Source organism: Xenopus laevis, chromosome 9_10S (assembly GCF_017654675.1).
Source record: "Xenopus laevis strain J_2021 chromosome 9_10S, Xenopus_laevis_v10.1, whole genome shotgun sequence".
Lineage (NCBI taxonomy): Eukaryota > Metazoa > Chordata > Amphibia > Anura > Pipidae > Xenopus > Xenopus laevis.
The window spans coordinates 113253655-113275397 of record NC_054388.1 but is presented as its reverse complement, the minus strand read 5'-3'; the positions used below and the strand labels follow the sequence as shown (position 1 = coordinate 113275397).

At 42.0% G+C, this 21743-nt stretch overlaps 2 protein-coding genes across 2 annotated transcripts; both read left to right on the top strand.

Moving 5' to 3' along the window:
- The first annotated feature begins 3938 nt into the window (after positions 1-3938).
- Positions 3939-4283, top strand: LOC108705274 (histone H2B 1.1-like). The gene has a single exon (XM_018242089.2). The coding sequence runs from the start codon at positions 3947-3949 to the stop codon at positions 4229-4231; it is 285 nt and encodes a 94-aa protein (XP_018097578.1). The 5' UTR covers positions 3939-3946; the 3' UTR covers positions 4232-4283.
- A 7969-nt stretch (positions 4284-12252) lies between these two features.
- Positions 12253-20423, top strand: LOC108705277 (apoptosis-associated speck-like protein containing a CARD). Its single transcript, XM_041578693.1, has 3 exons — positions 12253-12645; positions 13005-13048; positions 20059-20423. Exons 1-2 carry the CDS (start codon positions 12380-12382, stop codon positions 13012-13014), a joined length of 276 nt encoding a protein of 91 aa, XP_041434627.1. The 5' UTR covers positions 12253-12379; the 3' UTR covers positions 13015-13048; positions 20059-20423.
- Positions 20424-21743: the final 1320 nt, after the last annotated feature.

Below are 21743 nucleotides of genomic sequence, written 5' to 3'. Positions count from 1 at the left end.
GGTGATTTTTAGGTTTGAGGAGGGTAAACATGGCCACACACAGGCTTATTTCAAATCATGAGAGGTTAAAGGATAGGTAAACCTTTAAATTAAATGAATGTAAAATTGATGAGGGGGCTATTCTAAGCACTTTTGTCATTTACATTCATTATTTATTTATTTTTTATTCCAAGATATTAAGGGATACATGTGCTGTTAATATGAATGAATTGTGTTACAACAGCGCCACCTGCTGGTCATTTTCCCACCAGTCTGACCACCAAGTAGTCAAGGAAGTTGTCAGGAGAAAGAAAGAGGCTGCTCTGATGTTCTTCTGCTTAGGAAAGATTTGAGAAAAATTTCTAATTGTTTTCCTAAGCAGAAGAACATCAGAGCAGCCTCTTTCCATACGACTGCTATAGACATGCAGTATGTTCTGAAAGCACTGATAGGTAAACCGAAAGCTGGAAACATAGATTTTCTCTGGTGCCCAGGCAGTGCTTTCCCAAAATAAAGCACAGTGTTTACAACAGCCCCTCTGACATTTGCCAGAATATGTATGTATGTATGTTTTTATTTGTAGAGCGCTCCTTGAGGGCAAAGCACTGTACAGCAAAACAATAAATTAGTAGTAACAAACAAGGGGTCATTGGAATAAAAAGTAACAATAAGTGCATTATTAGAAATACAATTTACATAAATATAATTACAATGCAGATTAAGTGCTCAGTGTCAAGGAAACAAAAGGCTAGAGGACCCTACCCCGTAGAGCTTACAGTCTAAATGGGAGGGTAACATACAGACACAATTCAGAGGGGTATTAAGGTGCTGTGTGAATATCTAGATTGCTAATCCTGGCCTGGCACTGGTTCATTATATAGGAAGCAACTGATAAAGAGACAAAAAGAGAGAAACTATTTATACCACAAACATGTTGTAAAGTGAGAGGAAGTGATAACTGGCACTACATTATACAGTAAAGACACTTTGTACTAGAGACCCAAACACATTATACACAGTGAAAGGCAGTGGATAGTGACACATTGTAGAGCGAGAGACAAGAGACCAAACATTTTATATAGAAAGTCAGTGGGCGCTGCCCCAAGCACATTAAATATTAGAATAATTAGTTAGTAGACTGTGGAATGTTATACAGTTGAAAAACAGTGGATATTGGCAACCCGAGCACAGAGTTATTGGCAATGGGCACTGATTCCGCTATACAATGCTGTTAGATTATAATTAATATACAGTTTACCACTGTACCACTTTTTTAAAGGAGACATATTGTTAAAAAATAAGAATGTACCATTGTGTTATCTTCATTTAGATATAGAAGAATTGTGCTTAAACAATTAGTGTTTCAGGCTGATTTATTGAATATTTCTGCAAAAACCCTAATAATCCCTCCCTTCTCTTCCACTTGCTGCTCCCTGAATTCCCAGGCTGTGCACTCAGCTCACTGCACTGTAGGACAGGAACCAATCAGCAGCTAGCAGGACCTGATAGGGAACTGAAGCCTGTCTGTGCTTGTGTGACTGCAGGGCTGTGATTGGCTGTCCCCCTCCTACTGGGCTTCTGGCAGGGACCATTAGGACACGCCCACCCCTCATGTAAAACACAGACAGGGACCAGAGAACATCTATAGGGAGCTCCAATAAAGGGGCTATTTTTATAGATAATATTAATGTTTAGCACCACATAAAAGCAACACCATCTATTACTCATAATTGCCTACAAAATTAGGGTTTATTCATCTATCATATATGTCTCCTTTAACAATATCTTGTAATGAAAAAAGAAAATAAATAATGAATGTAAATGACAAAAGAGCTTAGAATAGCCCCCTCATCAGTTTTACATTCACTTATTTTAAAGGTTTACTTATCCTTTAAATTGCAGTAACTTGGTGTGCTGGGCTCCCTGCCAAAAGGCCTCTTATTTTAATTAAGTTTTAGAAACGTATCTTTTTCAGGAGAAAAACACTTCTTTTTGCTTCGTACTTTCCCTCCCTGTACTAGGGCCCCATTTGCACCCCTAGTAGTTTCACCACTGGTGGCGCTGCCAAATGCCAGGGCAAATCATTTGTAATGAAGGGAGTCACTGTGTCTTTAAATGCTGGGCCCACTGAGATACAGTTGCCGTTGTGCTGGGAGTTGCTGGGAGTGACTGAGCCCTTTAGCACTGAGGAGAGACATCACTGTATATTAAGTAGTATATAAACGTACATCTATTTATTGGTATATTTAGATGTCACTGTATATTTAGTAGCATATAGAGATGGCGCGAACTGTTCGCCGGCGAACATCGGGTGTTCGCGCTCGCCGGAAGTTCGCGAACGTCGCGCGACGTTCGCCATTTTGGGTTCGCCATTGTTGGCGCTTTTTTTTGCCCTCTCACCCCAGACCAGCAGGTACATGGCAGCCAATCAGGAAGCTCTCCCCTGGACCACTCCCCTTCCCTATAAAAACCGAAGCCCTGCAGCGTTTTTTCACTCTGCCTGTGTGTGCTGAAGAGATAGTGTAGGGAGAGAGCTGCTGCCTGTTAGTGATTTCAGGGACAGTTGAAAGTTTGCTGGCTAGTAATCGTTTTGATACTGCTCTGTTATTGGAGGGACAGAAGTCTGCAGGGGTTTGAGGGACATTTAAGCTTAGGTAGCTTTGCTGGCTAGTAATCTACCTTCTACTGCAGTGCTCTGTATGTAGCTGCAGTGGGCAGCTGTCCTGCTTCTGATCTCATCTGCTGACTGCTGCAATAACAGTAGTCCTTGTAAGGACTGCTTTTATTTATTTTTTTGTTGTTTTACTACTACTACTACTACTACTATAAGAGCCCAGTGCTATTAGTCTAGCAGTGTTGGGGAGTGGGACTGGTGTGCTAATCTGCTGCTCCTAGTAGTTCAGCAGCACCAACTTTAATTTTTTTTTTTTAATATTCATTTTTTTTTTATTTTACTTTTTTTTATTTTACTACCGCTGTAGTAGTGTATAAGTTGACCTTTTAGGCATTATTTGCCCAGTTTTTTTTGGCCGCAGCCACTGAAGCACAGAGGCCAGAAAAAATATGCCATATAAATGCTGAAAATAGTCATTTTTTGCCATACGTTGACTCAACGTATATGGCAAAAAATTACTATTTTCAGCATTTATATGGCATATTTTTTCTGGCAACTGTGCTTCAGTGGCTGCGTCCAAAAAACTGGGCAAACAATGCCTACAAGGTCAACGTATGGCAGTTGTTTAAAGAGAACAGTAGATTACTAGCCAGCAAAGCTACCTAAGCTAAAATGTCCCTCAAATCCCTGCAGACTTCTGTCCCTCCAATACAGAGCAGTATCAAGCAGATTACTAGCCAGCAAACTTACTATCATCTGTCCCTGAAATCACTAACAGCTCTCCCCCTACACTATCTCTTCCAAGCACACACAGGCAGATTTTTCAGATACATTTTTGCCCTTGATCCCCCTCTGGCATGCCACTGTCCAGGTCGTTGCACCCTTTAAACAACTTTAAAATCATTTTTCTGGCCAGAAATGTCTTTTTTAGATGTTAAAGTTCGCCTTCCCATTGAAGTCTATGGGGTTCGCGAACCGTTCGCGAACCGCTCGCATTTTTGCGCAAGTTCGCGAATATGTTCGCGAACTTTTTTTCCGACGTTCGCTACATCCCTAGTAGCATATATGTACATCTATTTATTTCTTTATATATCACATAAATCACATATTTTAGAAATTGAATCTCTATAGTGGGACATAGTCTGTTCTGAAAAGGCAGCAAAGCTCCTATAATTCTCATCTGCCTAATAATATTACTCTGAAAGGGGGAGCACATCCAGTATGTGTAGGGATGCACCGAATCCAGGATTCGGTTCGGGATTTGGCCAGGATTCGGCCTTTTTCAGCAGGATTTGGCTGAATCCTTCTGTCTGGCCGAAACTGAATTTGAATCCTAATTTGCATATGCAAATTATGGACGTGGAGGCAAATCGACTTTTTGTGTACAAGGTGCTGAAGCAGGTGCACCCCGATACCGGCATCTCTTCCAAGGCCATGAGCATCATGAACTCCTTTGTCAACGATGTGTTTGAGCGCATCGCAGGGGAAGCCTCCCGCCTGGCTCATTACAACAAGCGCTCCACCATCACCTCCCGGGAGATCCAGACCGCGGTCCGCCTGCTACTGCCTGGGGAGCTGGCCAAGCACGCCGTGTCCGAGGGCACCAAGGCTGTCACCAAGTACACCAGCGCCAAGTAACTGCTGCCCGACCCCTGTCCGACTCCAACACAAAGGCTCTTCTAAGAGCCACCCACGTTCTCCCCCAAAGATCTGGCACTAAATATTAGTTTGTAGGTTTCTGTGTAATGAGAATAAAATCTGATCAAGGAATAGTGTTTTATGGCAGAACAACAAACAGTAGAACAATAGATCGAGTGTCACAGGATAAATTAGATTTGGGTTGATCATATCCCAATAAACCTCATTCTAATACTGGAACTCATACAATTCCCTGTGTCTGTAGTAACAGCTCTGAGAAGTTTATGTTGGCGGGTGATGTGAATTATTGATGGTTTTATTGAGGCATCAGTCATTGGCTTGGAGATAACAAAGGAATATTTGTGTTGGCCAATCAAGGGCCGTATTACCCAGACATTGTAATGTCCGCTCCTATTCAAGTTCCCTCTCAGGTCCAGTGTATTTACATATAAGAGCGACTGTGCTGTGAATTCCTATCACCTCGTTCTTGTAAATCCAATTATTTTAGCGGCAAAACACAAATTGGAATGGAAGCGCAATGTTGCCCCCTTGTGGCCACTTTCAGTATCTAACCAGGGAAATCACTGTCAGGCCTCAGTACACTGTAGATCTGTCAGTACAGGGTGGGGTTTCTCTACAACTCACATATTAGATGTGCCCCCCCTTTTAGATTAAGGTATTAATAGGCAGATGTGAATTTCAGGAGCTTTGCTGCCTTTTAAGAACAGACTACGTCCCACTTTAGAGATTCCATTTGAACAATTCATATGTGATTTATGTAATATATAAACAACTAAATATATGTACATATATACTAATAAACATACCAATAAATAGATGTACGTATATATAATACTAAATATACAACTAAATATATGTACATATATACTACTAAATTTACAAATAATTAGATGTACGTATATATAATACTAAATATACAGTGATGTCTCTCCTCAGTGCTAAAGGGCTCAGTCACTCCCAGCAAAAGTGCTTAGAATAGCCCCCTCGTCAATTTTACACTGACTTATTTTAAAGGTTTACTTATCCTTTAAACTTGTGTTAAATCGGAATGGACACATTATGATTATTATTATTATTATTATTATTATTAACATCCATTTTCTTACCTTCCAGGCAGCATTCATGCACCTCCTTACAGTTATTTCCATTATTGTGGCAGGGAAATGCAGCTTTTTCCTTGTACAATTAATTTTATAGAAGATTTACAATTTATTTGATCCAGTCCTGAAGCACAAACAATTGATATACTGATACATCATTAAAATATACTTCAGTTTGATGAAGACGAATAGATGTTCCATTATTGTGCTGGTGAATGGGCTTTCTGATGTTCCCATTCACCATTATAATAATTGTCAATAATAATTGATCCTCCTGCTGATGGTGCTGATCCCTCTAGACATTCGGCACCGTCAATCACATGCAATTCAAATTTTCGAAGAAGAGTCGCACAACACCAATTTTGCTGCAGATGGGGGGTTTGCCCCTTTTATTGTCACACCCTGTGCATTAACGTTTCAGGGGGGTTTCACCCTCCTTTCATCAGGATTAAAAAACCAAGTGCTACCAAGGCATTTAAAGCATTATTTAACACACCCAATTACCCATAGGTCCCAAAGTTCTTTGTGAATCCATAGTGAGGCTTGACACTCAATTATTATTGTTGCAGGTTCAAAGTCCCAAATATTTCCTTATGTAGATATATTAAGTTTGCAATTTAGCAAATACTTTGTGTACTTAATTATAACATATCCAAATGTATCACGTTTTGTTGTGTATATTTAGTACAATAAAAAAATATATATATATAGTTACTTACAACCAGCAGGGTTTAATTATCACTAACCTGTTTAAAGGACACAACACAGTTTTTACAGGTTATAAAATGTTTTTCAGAAATCTTGGAGCCACCGATACTGTGTACCATTGATGTCAGGGATTTGTACACTTCAATACCACATGACAAAGGAGTCGAGTGCACTAGAGAATATTTACTTAAAGGAGACATATTGTGTAAACAATAAGAATGTACCAGTGCATTATACTCATTTAGATATAAAAGAATTGTGCTTAAAAAAGTGGTGTTTCAGGCTGATTTATTGAATATTTCTGCAAAAACCCCTAATAATCCCTCCCTTCTCTTCCACTTGCTGCTCCCTGAATTCCCAGGCTGTGCACTCAGCTCACTGCACTGTAGGACAGGAACCAATCAGCAGCTAGCAGGACCTGATAGGGAACTGAAGCCTGTCTGTGCTTGTGTGACTGCAGGGCTGTGATTGGCTGTCCCCCTCCTACTGTGCTTCTGGCAGGGACCGTTAGGACACGCCCACCCCTCATGTGAAACACAGACAGGGACCAGAGAACATCTATAGGGAGCTCCAATAAAGGGGCTATTTTTAAAGATAATATAAATTTTTAGCCCCATGTAAAAGCAACACCATATATTACTTATAATTGCCTACACAATTAGGGTTTTTCATTTATCCTATATGTCTCCTTTAAATATGAATTACCAACACATGAAGTGAACTTTACATGTGACTGCCTTGAGATGGTATTGAAGCGTAATTACTTTCGTTTTACTTACAAATCCAGGGCACCAGTATGGGTGCTAATATGTCTCCAGCATATTCTAACATATTCATGCAGAAATTTGATTTTGGAACATGTGTCCTTTAAGAACACATTGCAATGTGGATGATATGTTCCTAATTTGGATAGGTTCCCCTGAGTTATTATCTGACTTTCTCACATACCTTAACAATATACATGATACAATTAAATTTACCATGAGTGTTGGCCCCCTAAGTGTCAGCTATCTTGACGTACAGGTAACTTACAGTGATGGTACCTTTATAATGGACTTGTTCACAAAACCAACAGGTAGAAATAATACACTACGAAGGTTTTCACCCAACAGGGGCAGTGAAAGGCTCCCTAAGAGCCGGTTTGTAAGAGCCAGAAGAATTACATCAGAAACAGGCGCCAGGACTTGTAGAGAAATTCAGACAGAGAGGAAACAATAAAGCTGAACTGGAGGGTCTTACACAGGAAGTAGGGGACCTAAGGAGGCAGGACCAGTCGGATAGGAAAAGGGATCAACAACAAAAAAATTCCAGCATTCCCTGTGTCACCACATATGGCCCACATACTGCCTTTATTAAAAAGGTGATAAAAAAACACTGACCGATCTTACAAAATAACAAGGTTTTTGGCAAACTATTAGTGCATAAACCACTGTTAAGGTAAAACAATAGGAGATCAACTAACTAGAGCGGATGTGAGAGAGGGACACCAGGAAAAAACATTCTGAAAGGGTGGGGACGTTCCCATGCGGCAGTCATTGTAGTGGAATTAACAAAGGGGATGTTGATACCCATCCAAGCAAGGGGCACAGGGTAAAACTCCGCTGCTTTGCAACTCGCAGCCCAGAGGGGGTAGTCGATTTGTTCAAGGGTCCCTGTGGGTATGGCTATGTAGGCCAAACATTTTTTTGAACAAAATCATACCGTTTCAATTCTGGATGAAGTTGTAACACAATCCAGTAATGATTTGAAACTGACTTTTCTTAAAAGAGACGCATTCTGAATTTGGAAGCTGGAAACTTTACATCCAAAAGGCCTCAATTAGCATTTTAGCCTAAATAGTTTTTTATAAAGTATCTTTTATGGGGACACTAATATTGCATCATTTTTTCACAGATAATCTGGCCAGAGTGATAAAGATTGATAGAGTTAATGATAATTAAACCCTGCTGGTTGTAAGTAACTATATATATATATTTTTTTATTGTACTAAATATACACAACAAAACGTGATACATTTGGATATGTTATGATTAAGTACACAAAGTATTTGGTAAATTGCAAACTTAATATATCTACATAAGGAAATATTTGGGACTTTGAACCTGCAACAATAATTATTGAGTGTCAAGCCTCACTTTGGATTCACAAAGAACTTTGGGACCTATGGGTAATTGGGTGTGTTAAATAATGCTTTAAATGCCAAGGTAGCACTTGTTTTATTTATCCTGATGAAAGGAGGGTGAAACCCCCCTGAAACATTGATGCACAGGGTGTGACAATAAAAGAGGCAAGACCCCCACCTGCAACAAAATTGGTGTTGTGTGAAAATCTTCTCCAAAATTCCCATTCAGCAGCAGTCAGGAGTCCTTAGAGCCCGTCTGTACCTGGTGATAAGGGAAGAGTCTGGATTCAGCTCCTGTTTCCAGAGGGTTATATCAAGATATCTCATGTTTTGATGTTTATAAAAATGATAAATAAGATAAACGTCACCAGGCCTTGAACCCAATCATAGGTGCCTGGACCATCACTAAAGCAAATAGAACAAAATGGCTACAGAAAGATCCCGAAACAATAAGGATTGTGAACTTTTACTGAACTGTTGGTTGTTCATCACGAGCATTCGATTTATTGAACATACAAATAAAGGGGAAGAGGAACCTCTTTGTTATCAAGGACGTGACAGATGTAACGCTAATGCACAGTTGGGGTAGAAGACAAATAAGGAAAATGTTTGGCCAATTTACAGCCCCCCAAGAGTGCACCCACCTGGGCAATGCTGCACTGAGCTCCTAAATCCGGCAAAATCCAACATCCCCCCAACCACCAAACAGCCAAAAGTACCAGGACCATCTTTTACTCTCCCTGGTACACGAGGAGATTTGTTGCCTTCAGAAAATCAACCCTATTCATGGGTGGGAATCGTTTTCTTCTTAAACTGAATCACCATGTGTAATGTATTTTACATGATCTCAATGTTGGTACAGGGAAAATATTGAGAAATTCTAAATGCTGGCGGGTGAAACAAGTGATGCCCCATAAGGGACTTTGTTCGGCAAAATGGAATCAGCTCTTCTACTCAGGTAATATGTCATGTGTCGGGTACTGTCTCTACTACTCACAGCAATCCCTTATAGTCAAGAGTAGCCAAATATTGGGGGCAACGATCTAATTGTGACATATGTACCCTGTTATTTCTATGATATCAGTGACACCATAGCCACAGTGTTCCCCTGATTCACATTCAGCACATTCAGTCGTCTATAGGAGCAGAGACTCAGTCAAGCGCAGGAAAGCTAGAGGCCATATTTTATTATTAAAGGAGACATATAGGATAAATGAAAAAAACCTAATGTTGTAGGCAATTATAAGTAATATACAGTGTTGCTTTTACATGGTGCTAACAATTTATATTATCTTTAAAAATAGCCCCTTTATTGGAGCTCCCTATAGATGTTCTCTGGTCCCTGTCTGTGTTTCACATGAGGGGTGGGCGTGTCCTAACGGTCCCTGCCAGAAGCTCAGTAGGAGGGGGACAGCCAATCACAGCCCTGCAGTCACACAAGCACAGACAGGCTTCAGTTCCCTATCAGGTCCTGCTAGCTGCTGATTGGTTCCTGTCCTACAGTGCAGTGAGCTGAGTGCACAGCCTGGGAATTCAGGTTTAATGTACAGTGGTGGTCTAGTGGGGGGACGGCAGGGACGCCCCCGTGAGCTGCGTCCTCTTCTTAGGCCGGTTTTCCTTAGGGCGTGCGCGGTGCGCATCTGCTTCTATTGTAGGCGCATGCGCACTAGCATATTGACGCCAAAGCGCAATGCCCCGGAATTCAAAAGTAGTAAAGAGCCAAATTACATTTTCTCATTGCCCATTTTAGGATTTTGTTCCTGGTGCTTCTGAGCGTTTGGCTATCTGTATATCTGATTCTGATTCCTGTTGTGACCCCTGCCTGGCTTTTTGATGATTCTGACATCTGTATCCTGACCCCTACCTGATATTCGACTTTGCTTATTCTGTATCCCTTCTGATTGATACAGTTGTGCCCCTTTGCTTGTTCAGAACCCCTTGCCTTGCTCCTCTCTTAATAAGACCTGGTGGCATCTGATTAGCCGAGGGCTCCTCCCGAGGTGAAAGGCGGCTGTTAAAGGCGGAAGTAAGAGCCGAGAACAGGGTGTTTAGCATCGGTTCTGAATTTAGGGTGCCGACTGTGACATCAGGGAGCAGCAAGTGGAAGAGAAGGGAGGGATTATTAGGGTTTTTGCAGAAATATTCAATAAATCAGACTGAAACACTACTTTTTTAAGCACAATTCTTCTATATCTAAATGAGTATAATGCACTGGTACATTCTTATTTTTTACACAAAATGTCTCTAAACGTAAAAGTTCAACTTATAATATGTCAACTGCAACAAAGAGGCTAATAATATAAACACACAAATCGATCAAAACACATATCATTATAGCTAATTAACTGTTCCTTTATCTGAAACTACCAGTATGGGAGCAGGAGTGTAGGGGGGGCAGCAAGGCCCTAATCCTAATTAATGAGACAATTTCACAATATTTTGGTTAAACTGGTCAATTTATGAATGTTTCGAAGCCCTACATTGAATTTGCTGCAGGATCCGACCCCTCCATAGTCACGTCACTGTATTCAAACCATCACAATTGCTTTATTGCAAACGGACAATGTCTTCCTTAAAGGGGTTGTTCACCTTTAAATTAACTGTTAGTATGATGTAGAGAGGGATATTCTGAGACAATTTGCAGTTGGTTTTTTATTATTTGACTTATTTAGCTTTTTATTCATCAGATCTCCAGTTTGCAATTTCAGCAATTTGGTTGCTAGAACCCAAATTCCCCTAGCAACCATGCACTGATTTGAATACGACACTGGAATATGAATAGGAGAGGCCTGAATAGAAAGATTAGGAATAAAAAGTAACAATAGAGAAGAAGGCAAATAATTTGGAAACTATACAACAATAAAGACCAAATGAAAAGCTGCTTAGAATTAGCCATTGTATAACATACGAAAAATTAATTTAAAGGTGACCCGCCCTTTAAAGGGATTCTGTCATGATTTTTATGGTGTAGCTTTTATTTCTAAATGACATAGATACTCCCAGAGTTTGTGTGTGGGAAACTTAATAGGGAACCCAGTGGCAGAAAAGCTCACTCTCTTTAGGGTGCGGAAGGAAAGGGGGTCCTTGTCAGGGCTCTGCAGAACAAAGCTGCTCTTCTCAGGGCACGGAGAGCCAAAGGGATTCCTTCTCAGGACTTTGAAGCAACTGCCACATAAGTGGGGATTCCCCTCAGTCCAGAGATCAATAGTTGTGTTATTTGAGTGAAGTTGCTCCTGGCTGGCAGTCTACCTGGATCACTGTAATTTAATTACATAATTATAGTGTCCTGCCAAATAAATCCATCAACCGTTCCACTGAGTATGTGTATATCAGAGAAGTTCCCAGGGAGGGGTATAACAGTTCAGCCTGTCCTGACCTTGGGTGGAGGCACGCCATATTAAAGTGAAGCTGCTCTCCCATATAGCGGAGGCACAGGACTCCTGTAGCGCCACATGCAACTAAATGCGTGCTAGATCTCATGCAGTAGCAGAAGAGGGATATAGGTGTGTAGGTGCATCTCAGGTCATTTTGCCTGGTCATGTGATTTCAGAAAGAGCCAGCACTTTAGGATGGAACTGCTTTCTGGCAGCCTGTTGTTTCTCCTACTCAATGTAACTGAATGTGTCTCAGTGGGACCTGGATTTTACTATTGAGTGTTGTTCTTATCTAGTTACCTTCCCATTGTTCTTTTGTTTGGCTGTTGGGGGGAAAAGGGAGGGGGTGATATCCCTCCAACTTGCAGTACAGCAGTAAAGAGTGACTGAAGTTTATCAGAGCACAAGTCACATGACTGGGGGCAGCTGGGAAACTGACAATATGTCTAGCCCCATGTCCGATTTCAAAATTAAATATAAAAAAATCTGTTTGCTCTTTTGAGAAATGGATTTCAGTGCAGAATTCTGCTGGATCAGCACTATTAACTGATGCGTTTTGAAACAGAAATGTTTTCCCATGACAGTATCCCTTTAAGCACCTTGGTTCTGCCAATAAAGCACATTGCTGGGTGCCTGCCGCTTTCACTTTCACTTTGACTTTCACGTGACTCGGCCCTCAGTAGTGTAACAATGATCTTTGTTCCAGGGGAGGAGGGAAACGGCTACAGGGCGGCCCAGCAGGAAAGGGAGGGGGGGGGTAGTAATGTATAGAAGGTTCTGTAGGATCACTACTTGTATGTACAGAGCAGCTCGGTGAGGAACAATGGGCAAGACTGTCAGGGACCTGCTGCTGGAGACCCTGGAGGATTTAGAGAAGAGCCAGTTGAAGAGCTTTAAGGGGAAACTGAATGACTGGGAGGTCAATGCCGGGTATAAAGTGATCCCTAAGTGTCGCCTGGAGACGGCAGATGAGGAGGATGTCGCTGATCTCATTATCAGTTTCTATACAGAATCCTATGGGATTGAGGTGGCACAGGGGGTGCTGGCTGCTATTGGGCTGATGAAGGCCTGTGAGAAGCTGAAGAGGTGGTAAGTGACTCTTACTTTTATTCCTATTGGAACCTGCAGCTCCAGGCCTGTACTGCAACTCCCAGCTGAAGGTTGGTAGAGGATTCTGGGAGCTGTAGTTCCACAACAGCTGGAGGTTCACAGACTGGATATCCCTTGTCATTTATATTCTTGCCTGATCCGTCCTGCCATTCTGGTTGGTTTCCATATCTCAAACACCCTATTTTTAGAAATCTCTGTTGTTAAATACCGTATTCCTCTCCTTGATGCTTGGCTGTTGTTCACTCTCATCACTCACAAATACAATCATCCCCTCCCCCATGAGTCTCTCGCTCTCTCTCTGTCTGTCTCATGTCTGTTCTCTCTTCTTGCCGTTACAGGTCACAATAGCCAACAAGAGCTGATGAAAGGGCGACATCTACAGGTGAGTGTGTGAATTGCAGCCATTACAATATTTTATCTACCAGCAGGTGGCAGCATGTGCACACATTTCATATTGTAGGTACAGTAGGAATTACATTACTCATACATAGGAGTCCTTTCTGAGAAATACAGATTTTATATATATATATATATATATATATATATATATATATATATATATATATATATATATATATATTATAAGCTGGTTTATCAGTTTGGTGTTAAAAAAAAGTCCATCAAGTTTAACCCCTGCAAATGAAAAATTAGATCAATTAGAATGAGTTGTGATTCCCCAGCCACGAGTGCAGCAGTAGCAGATTCTTTTCTCCCAGTTACACATATTTAAGGGAGAGCAATTACTGGGGGGATTCATTTCTAAGTGATTCATCTGGATGAGATTAACAAGGAGAGACAACACAGAGGACTCTGTTACTACAATAAAAGAACTGCTTTAAATCTTTGAAAACATTGATTATGAAGTACCCACCAGTCATACTCCACTGAGGAACTATTACTACAATTTACCTGCTAGTAACAGCAATGGCAAAGCTAATCACCTTTGTTCTGTTTGCAGGCACAGTGCTCCCTAATGGACTTACTTCCTTTAGAGGAGACATATAGGATAAATGAAAATAAACTAATTTTGTAGGCAATTATAAGTAATATATGGTGTTACTCTTACATGGTGCTAAAAATTAATATTATCTTTAAAAATAGCCCCTTTATTGGAGCTCCCTATAGATGTTCTCTGGTCCCTGTCTGTGTTTCACATGAGGGGTGGGTGTGTCCTAACTGTCCCTGCCAGAAGCACAGTAGGAGGGGGACAGCCAATCACAGCCCTGCAGTCACACAAGCACAGACAGGCTTCAGTTCCCTATCAGGTCCTGCTAGCTGCTGATTGGTTCCTGTCCTACAGTGCAGTGAGCTGAGTGCACAGCCTTTCATTCATTCTCACCTTCCTGCCCCCTTGCACAAATCTTCTCGTTCCTCTATTCTCTCTAACCTTATTCAGATTCCAACTCTTCCTTCTTCCTGTCTTCCCTTTTCTTGTGCCCTTCTTAACACCCGCTCTTTAACTAACACATCTACATTTATCCATGATCTTTTTTGCTTTAATTCACTTAGTCTTCTTGCACTAACAGAAACCTGACTGTCACAGAATGATGCCTCAGTTGAGGCTGTACTTTCTCATGGTGGTTTCTCTTTCTCTCACACCCCCTGAACCATTGAAGTTGGAGTTGGAATTCTCCTCTCCTCTCAAAGTTGGTTCAAACTTTTTCCTATCCCTCTTTAATCTGGTTTCTGGCCTGGTCACTCTACTGAGACTGCTTTGTGTATTCACTTGGCATCTGTGACAAGGCTGCATTCTTACCTCTCTAATTGTTCACTCACTGTCTCTTATGCTAAGGAAACCTCATCTCCAGTTCCACTTAAAGTACTTGGTCCGCTGTTGTTCTCCATGTACAATCTGTCCTTGGGAGCAGGGGTGTATTAAGGCACCCAAGGGCCTGTGCCTAGGGTAGCAAGTTTTTTGGGGGGGGGGCCTTGGGTGCCTATAATTTTTTTTTTAAATGTAAAAATAAAATAAAAATCAGCCAGCTTCTCCCACTCCAAATCCGGTGAAAGAGATGGGGGGGGGGGGGTTGGTGGAAGTGACGCACGGTGTGTGACATCACACTCACAGCATCAGACCTAAATACAGCCCTGCTTGGAAGATCTCATCTGCTCATTTGGCTTTAATTATCATCTTTATGCTGATGATACTCAAATATATTTATCCACCCCTTCATTAACAGCTGAAACTGAATATAGTAATTCTGCTATATCCATACACTGCCATATCCATATACTGCAACTGTTTATTCTGGTAATTCTGCTATATCCATACTTATATTTGTTAACCCCAATAACTTTTGTCTGTCAGGCCTATTCTACTTTAGTTCTTTGATAAATATCTCAAGCACACATCTGTGTCCCCTCCTCAGTGAACTAGAGATATTTTTATAGCCCCAAACCTGGTTCTGGTGTCTGTAAAACTCTGCCCTTTGCTAGCTATTTAATTGATTAATTGATTAATTAGGCTCTGGTTTTCCCAATCAGCTACATATAAATTCAGACCCAGTATTGGGGATGGCACGAGTGCTAACCTTTCCTAAGTGCTAAAATTTCACAAGTGCTTAGAAATGACAGTTAAACAAGACAGTTAAACAAGGCAGTAGGACAAGGCAAAAGGAACCGGATTCCCCTGCAATCAACAGTGAACCATCTGGGATAAGAAGAAAACAGATTTGTTTGTACCTGCTAGTTTGTAACTTCTTACTCCAAACACGCTTTATCCTGCATTTCTCCTCCTCTCACTCTCATGTTTCATAAAACATTTTTCACTACCTCCTCCGGCAAGTCCCAGTTCTATACAAATCTCAGCCTCTCTACTCTCCTCTCCTTCCCTCTCCACACATGAAGTTTATAAAGTACTCTGTTTAGCTATTCCACAAAACTCCTCCTTTTCATACAAACCAAGGACTTATAAATCCCACTCTCACTTAGTCTTTCTTTCCTTTCTATTGCTGGCAGCTACTGGCTCACCGCTATACATGACCATTTCATTGCAAATTCCTTTAACCTACTCGCACTTACTGAAACCTGTCTCTCTCCTACTGACACTGCCTCACCTGCTGCCCTGTCCTATGGGGGCTACACCTTACTCATACTTACTCATACTTACTCATACTTACTCATACTTACTCATACTTACTCATACTTACTCATACTCCCAGACCTGGTAACAGACCTGGAGGTGGGGTAGGTTTGCTTCTCTCTCCCGCTGTACTTTTAAAGTTCTTCCACCTGTTCCCTCTTTATCATTCTCCTCATTTGAGGCTCACTGCATTAGGCTCTTTTCTCCTGTTTCACTCTGCATTGCTCTTATATATCCACCACCAGGACCAACTGCACAATTTCTGGACAACTTTGCTGCCTGGCTTCCTTACTTTCTTTCATCTAACATCCCATCCATCATATTAGGTGACTTTAATATACCCGTTAACAACATTAACAACTCTTCTGTCTCTAAACTTCTTTCACTAACCTCCTCCCTAGGCTTATCTTTGTGCTCAGACTCCCCCTCTCACTCCAATGGTAATGCTCTGGATCTCATATTTACCAGACTCTGTTCAACCACCAATTTTACTAACTCACCATTTCCCCTCTCTGATCACAATATGCTCACATTTCAACTCTCACTAACTCCCTCCTCACCCCCTGCTATTCCCCAAACACGTACTTACCGTGACTTGCAAGCTGTAGTCTCATCTCTCTTCTTCCTTTGACTCTCTTCACTCTAATATCTCAGCCATCTCATGTCCTAATGTGGCTACCTCTGTCTACTATAGTCCTCTCACCACTGCCCTAAATGAGCTTGCTCCTATAAAAACTAAACGTTCTAGACCCAAACCACTTTAACCTTGGCATACTGCTCATACAAAAGCGCTCCAAAGACATTCACGTGCACTTGAGCGTCGCTGGCGCAAATCCCGTTCAGAATCAGACTTTTGGAGCTACAAATCTGCCCTGCGCTCCTTTAACACCAGCCTCTTCCAAGCCAAACAAACATACTTTACTTCACTCATTAACTCCCTTTCTAAAAAACCAGCACAACTTTTCTCCACCTTTAACACTCTCCTTTCCACTTCTCCACCCCCTCCATGCACATCTGTCTCTGCTCAAGATATTGCTGAGCACTTCAAAAACAAAATTGACACTATCAGAAGGGACATTACACTACTCAACCCCCCTAGACTTCCACCACCCTCCCTCCACACTCCCCAGTCTCTCCTGTGCTCCTTCACCCCTGTCACTGATGAGGAATCTCAAAGCTTCTGGCCTCTTCTCACCTTACCACCTGCCCGCTTGATCCAATTCCCTCAAAACTTCTCCGCAATACCAATCCTTGTCTAATCAAAGCCTTAACTCACCTATTTAATCTTTCCCTCTCAACTGGACTGTTTCCTTCTCAACTAAAACATGCTCTTGTCACCCCCATTCTGAAAAAACCCTCTCTTGATCCCTCCAATCTTGACAACCTCCGACCTATCTCTCTGCTACCTTTCATCTCTAAACTACTTGAGCGCCTAGTCTACAACCGACTTACCTCATTCCTCTCTGACAATAACCTGCTGGACCCCCTACAATCTGGTTTTAAGCCACAACACTCCACGGAAACTGCCCTGACTCGACTGACTAATGACCTTTTAACCGCTAAAGCCAACAATCACTTCTCACTACTAATACTGTTTGATCTCTCAGCCGCATTTGACACTGTAGATCACCCTCTCCTCCTCCAGTCCCTCCAGTCACTTGGCCTTCGTGACACAGCCCTGTCCTGGTTCTCTTCTTACATCACCAATCGTTCCTTCAGTGTCTCCTACAATGGAGTAGCATCTTCTCCCCTACTTCTTTCTGTTGGAGTTCCCCAAGGCTCTGTCCTGGGACCATTACTATTCTCCCTCTATACTTCCTCCCTTGGCAAATTAATAAATTCTTATGGTTTCCACTACCACCTCTATGCTGACGATACTCAGATCTATCTCTCATCTCCTGATCTCAACCCAGAACTCCTAACTCGCGTCTCCTCCTGGATGTCACAACGCTACCTTAAATTAAACCTCTCTAAAACTGAAATGGTTCTCTTTCCTCCAACTAACACCAGTAGCATCCCCAAAGTATCCATCATAGTTAACAATTCCACTATCACCCCCTCTCCCCAGGCCCGGTGCCTTGGGGTTATCCTAGATTCTGCCCTGTCATTCACTCCTCATATCCAGTCACTTATTAAATCTTGTCACTTCCACCTAAGGAACATATCCAAAATACGATCATTTATCACCCAAGACGCTGCCAAAATTCTTATTCACTCTCTCATCATATCGCGTCTAGACTACTGTAACTCTCTTTTAATTGGCCTCCCCCTCCAGAGACTGTCACCTCTCCAGTCCATAATGAACACTGCTGCGAGGCTCATACACCTCAGCAACCGCTCCTCCTCTGCCTTGCCATTCTGTCAATCCCTGCACTGGCTTCCATTACCTTTCAGAATCAAATTCAAATTAATGACACTGACTTTCAAAGCACTTCAAAACTGTGCCCCACCCTACATCTCTGAACTCATCTCTATATACTCACCCAATCGCTTACTATGCTCCTCTACTGACCTGCTACTCAACTCTTCTCTCATTACCTCCTCACACGCTCGCATTCAAGACTTTGCAAGGGCTGCACCCCTCCTCTGGAACTTTCTCCCACGGTCTGTCCGACTTTCTCCCAACCTTTCTACTTTCAAGAAATCTCTGAAAACGCACTTCTTTCGAGAAGCCTCCCCTCACTCTGCTTAACTACCAAACGCAATACCACATTTCTCACCCACTTAATTCGATCTTGCCCACTCCCACACCTTGTGTATTACTCCCTTCCCTTTAGACTGTATGCCTATGCATAGGGCCTTCCTCACCTTTTTGTACCTGTATTGACTGTGATGTTTGTTACTCCATATATTCTATGTATGTAATTCATGTGATGTAGTTGTATAATCACATTTACTTTACAGTGCTACACAATATGTTAGCGCTATATAAATACATGTTAATAATAATAATAATAATAATAATAATAATATTCATAAGGACCTGAAATGTCCACTTTGCCCAGCATGACCGTGTACTAGAGTTGTTGTATAGCACCGGGGGGTTCTGGAGGAACGTCATTTTGTTTCTACTATGTACTGTATTTACTGTATAGGGCTGAAATGACAATAAAATCCACTTGACTTGAAACAGAGGCTCAAATCTCAAACTGCCTCCTGGATGAACCAGCGCCACCTCCAACTCAACCCAACAACTGAACTAATCATCTTCCCACCTCATGCATGCTCTCATACTATCCCGACTAGATTACTGTAACCTTCTACTAACTGGCCTACCTAACTGCCATCTCTCCCCTCTATAGTCTGTATTAAACACTGCTGCCAGAATTCTCCTCCTCTCATCCAAAAGGTACAGGCCCCTCCGCTGCTGAAGTCCTTATCATGGCTTCCTATAAAACAAAGAATAACTTATAAACTCCTCCTTATAACCTTCCCTTCATTCCTCTGCACCTCACTACATCTCATCTCTTGTCTCTCTATATGTTCCTGCCCGAAACCTCCGCTCCTCTCAGAGCAACCGCTTGGTTGTACCCCCACTACTACTGCTGTTTCCCGTATCAAACCCTTCTCTCTTGCGACTCCTTATATTTGTCATTCCTGAATCTCTCAGGAGAGAATCCTCCTTCAGTGCCTTCAGAACTAAACTCAAAGACTCCCTCTTGGAGCACCTGGATAACACCTGAACTGGGAACTGACACTTACTGTATATGACAGTCTCACCCACTGTAACCTACAGTACTTACTATCCCTCTGATTGTCAGGGCAGGTCAATCTTTTTGTCTCATTGACAATAAGCACTTCATTTTAATAATCATTTAATAATGAATGCCCCCGTTTCTTCTACTAATTGATGGTTTGCTGTACAGTGCTTTTCTCTCAAGGAGCACAAATAAAAATATTCATACATACAAATTAATGTAGTTACAGGGGCCATAACATTTAGGCCGCCAGTAGATGAACAGCACAGGGACCTGTTCTCTCTGGTGCAATCCCTTATTAAAGTCCCCCTTATTGGCTTACAGACTTTTGGAAATGGCTTTGGCTGCTGGCGGATGATGGGAGTTGTAGTTCAGGTAAGAGTCAGATCATTGAGGCAAAGGATAAGAAGAGGGACAGAAGCAGAGGACATGGCAGAGGAATGTAGAAGAGGTTCTGGTGGAGGGGGAAGGGGTAGGAATAAATGAGCTGATATGAGTAGGTGGAATGTGGGAGAGACTATGGGGATGAGGGGTGCTGGGTGAGGAGAATGTAGAGAGAGGGTTTAGCGATGTGATGTAATGTTCCTTGATGGTTTGTTTTTATCCCTACAGATTGAGTTGTTCAGACCTCAGAACTAAGATGCACTCGCGGGAGAAATAACAGAGGCCTGGCATTGTGTCCAGGGGAAGACTGAGGAGGGTGCACTCCTCCAGCAACACACTGGCCCATTCCCCCAATAACCAACAAAAAGTCTTTATTTCCCTAGTACTTTCCATTCTCACCCTCTTCCAGTGCATCTGATTGTTAGCTCTTCAGCCAGGTTTCTGGATCTGTGGCCGATTCCATACAGTGATGTCCCTTGGCCCATCCCTGTTCCTCATGGGAGGGACCCGCTCTTGTGGCACCCATTGTTTTATACTGACTTTTTTGTAAGAAAAAAATCTATTTCTGTAAAAAAAATAAAGACAGAAATGAACCCAGTGTATTTTATTTGCTGCAAGTTTAACTCTTTACTGCCCACAGCATAGGGTTGCCCTGTACTATTGGGATTGGCTTTATTTCCATGTTGCAGTGATGTGATTGGGTGGTGTGGGTTGTACTGTAGCTGCACAAACCAATCACATCACAGCTTCATTAGCCAATCCTGTGCAGAACTGCAGCTTCTACTGACCCTCTCTGTATCTACAGGAAAATGGGTATAAATGTACTTGGTGCAGAGTTTAGATACAGGAGCCCAAGCTGCAGGGAAATCAGTATAATCTGCAATGTGCTCAGCAGGGGTGTATAGAAGGGGCAGAGAGTACAAATACACCAATCAGCCTCTCACAATTCTGCCCCCCCCCCACACACACAAATCCCCATGTACAGTATGTAAAGTTCTTACCCCTTTAATGGCCCAACTCTGGGGTTGGAAGTCTTTAGTCTTTGGCTTGGTAGATGGGCAGGGGCTGACATTATAGCTGAGTTCAGGGGTCTGAATTGGGCTGTCACTCCCCTCGCTCCAGAGGCATCCGACAACGAACTGTTACTCTTATATTACACAATAAATAGCCTGTAAAGTACTTGCCTATAAATAAGTGATTATTGTGGATCCCAGGGACGAGGTGAGCCACCTCCAGAACAATTTGCAACTTTTATTTATCTCCAGAACAGCTCAGTCCTTTTTTGCACCTCCAGAACATCCCAGTCCCTTCTATTTACCTGCAGAACATCTCATCCCTCGCTATAAATCTCCAGACTATCTCAGTCCCTTCTATACATCTCCAAAACATCTCAGTCCTTGCTATAAACCTACAGAATATCCAAGTCCCTCTATTAAAATCTAGAATATCTCAGCCCTTGCTACAAAGCTCAGACAATATATAACTCCCATACACTCCTATAAGTTGCTGAACTACAACTCCCAGCAACCCCTGAGAAGAATTCTGGGAGTTGCTGATTAGCAGCAGCTGTACAGATGCCCGGAGGGGCCTTGTTATTGTAGAGCCCGGCCATGTGTTTCTGCTTTGCAACGTTTAAAGGGCAAGTTTCACTTTACAATTCATTTTCATTGTGCATCTGTGTTACTATTCATTTCACTGATTTAGTTATACCAGGGATTCAAGTAAATAAATATAATTTGGAGGCAATATGATGGATTTAACAAATAAATAAAGACACTTTCTGTACAACAAGGCCGTGGTGTCACTAGTAGTTACAGGGCCCCACAACAAATTGATTTTAGGGCCCCTCATTTTTCATAAAGAGATATAGAAAGTGTTTATCAGTTTCCCACTGGGTCCCTGTTTAGACCATA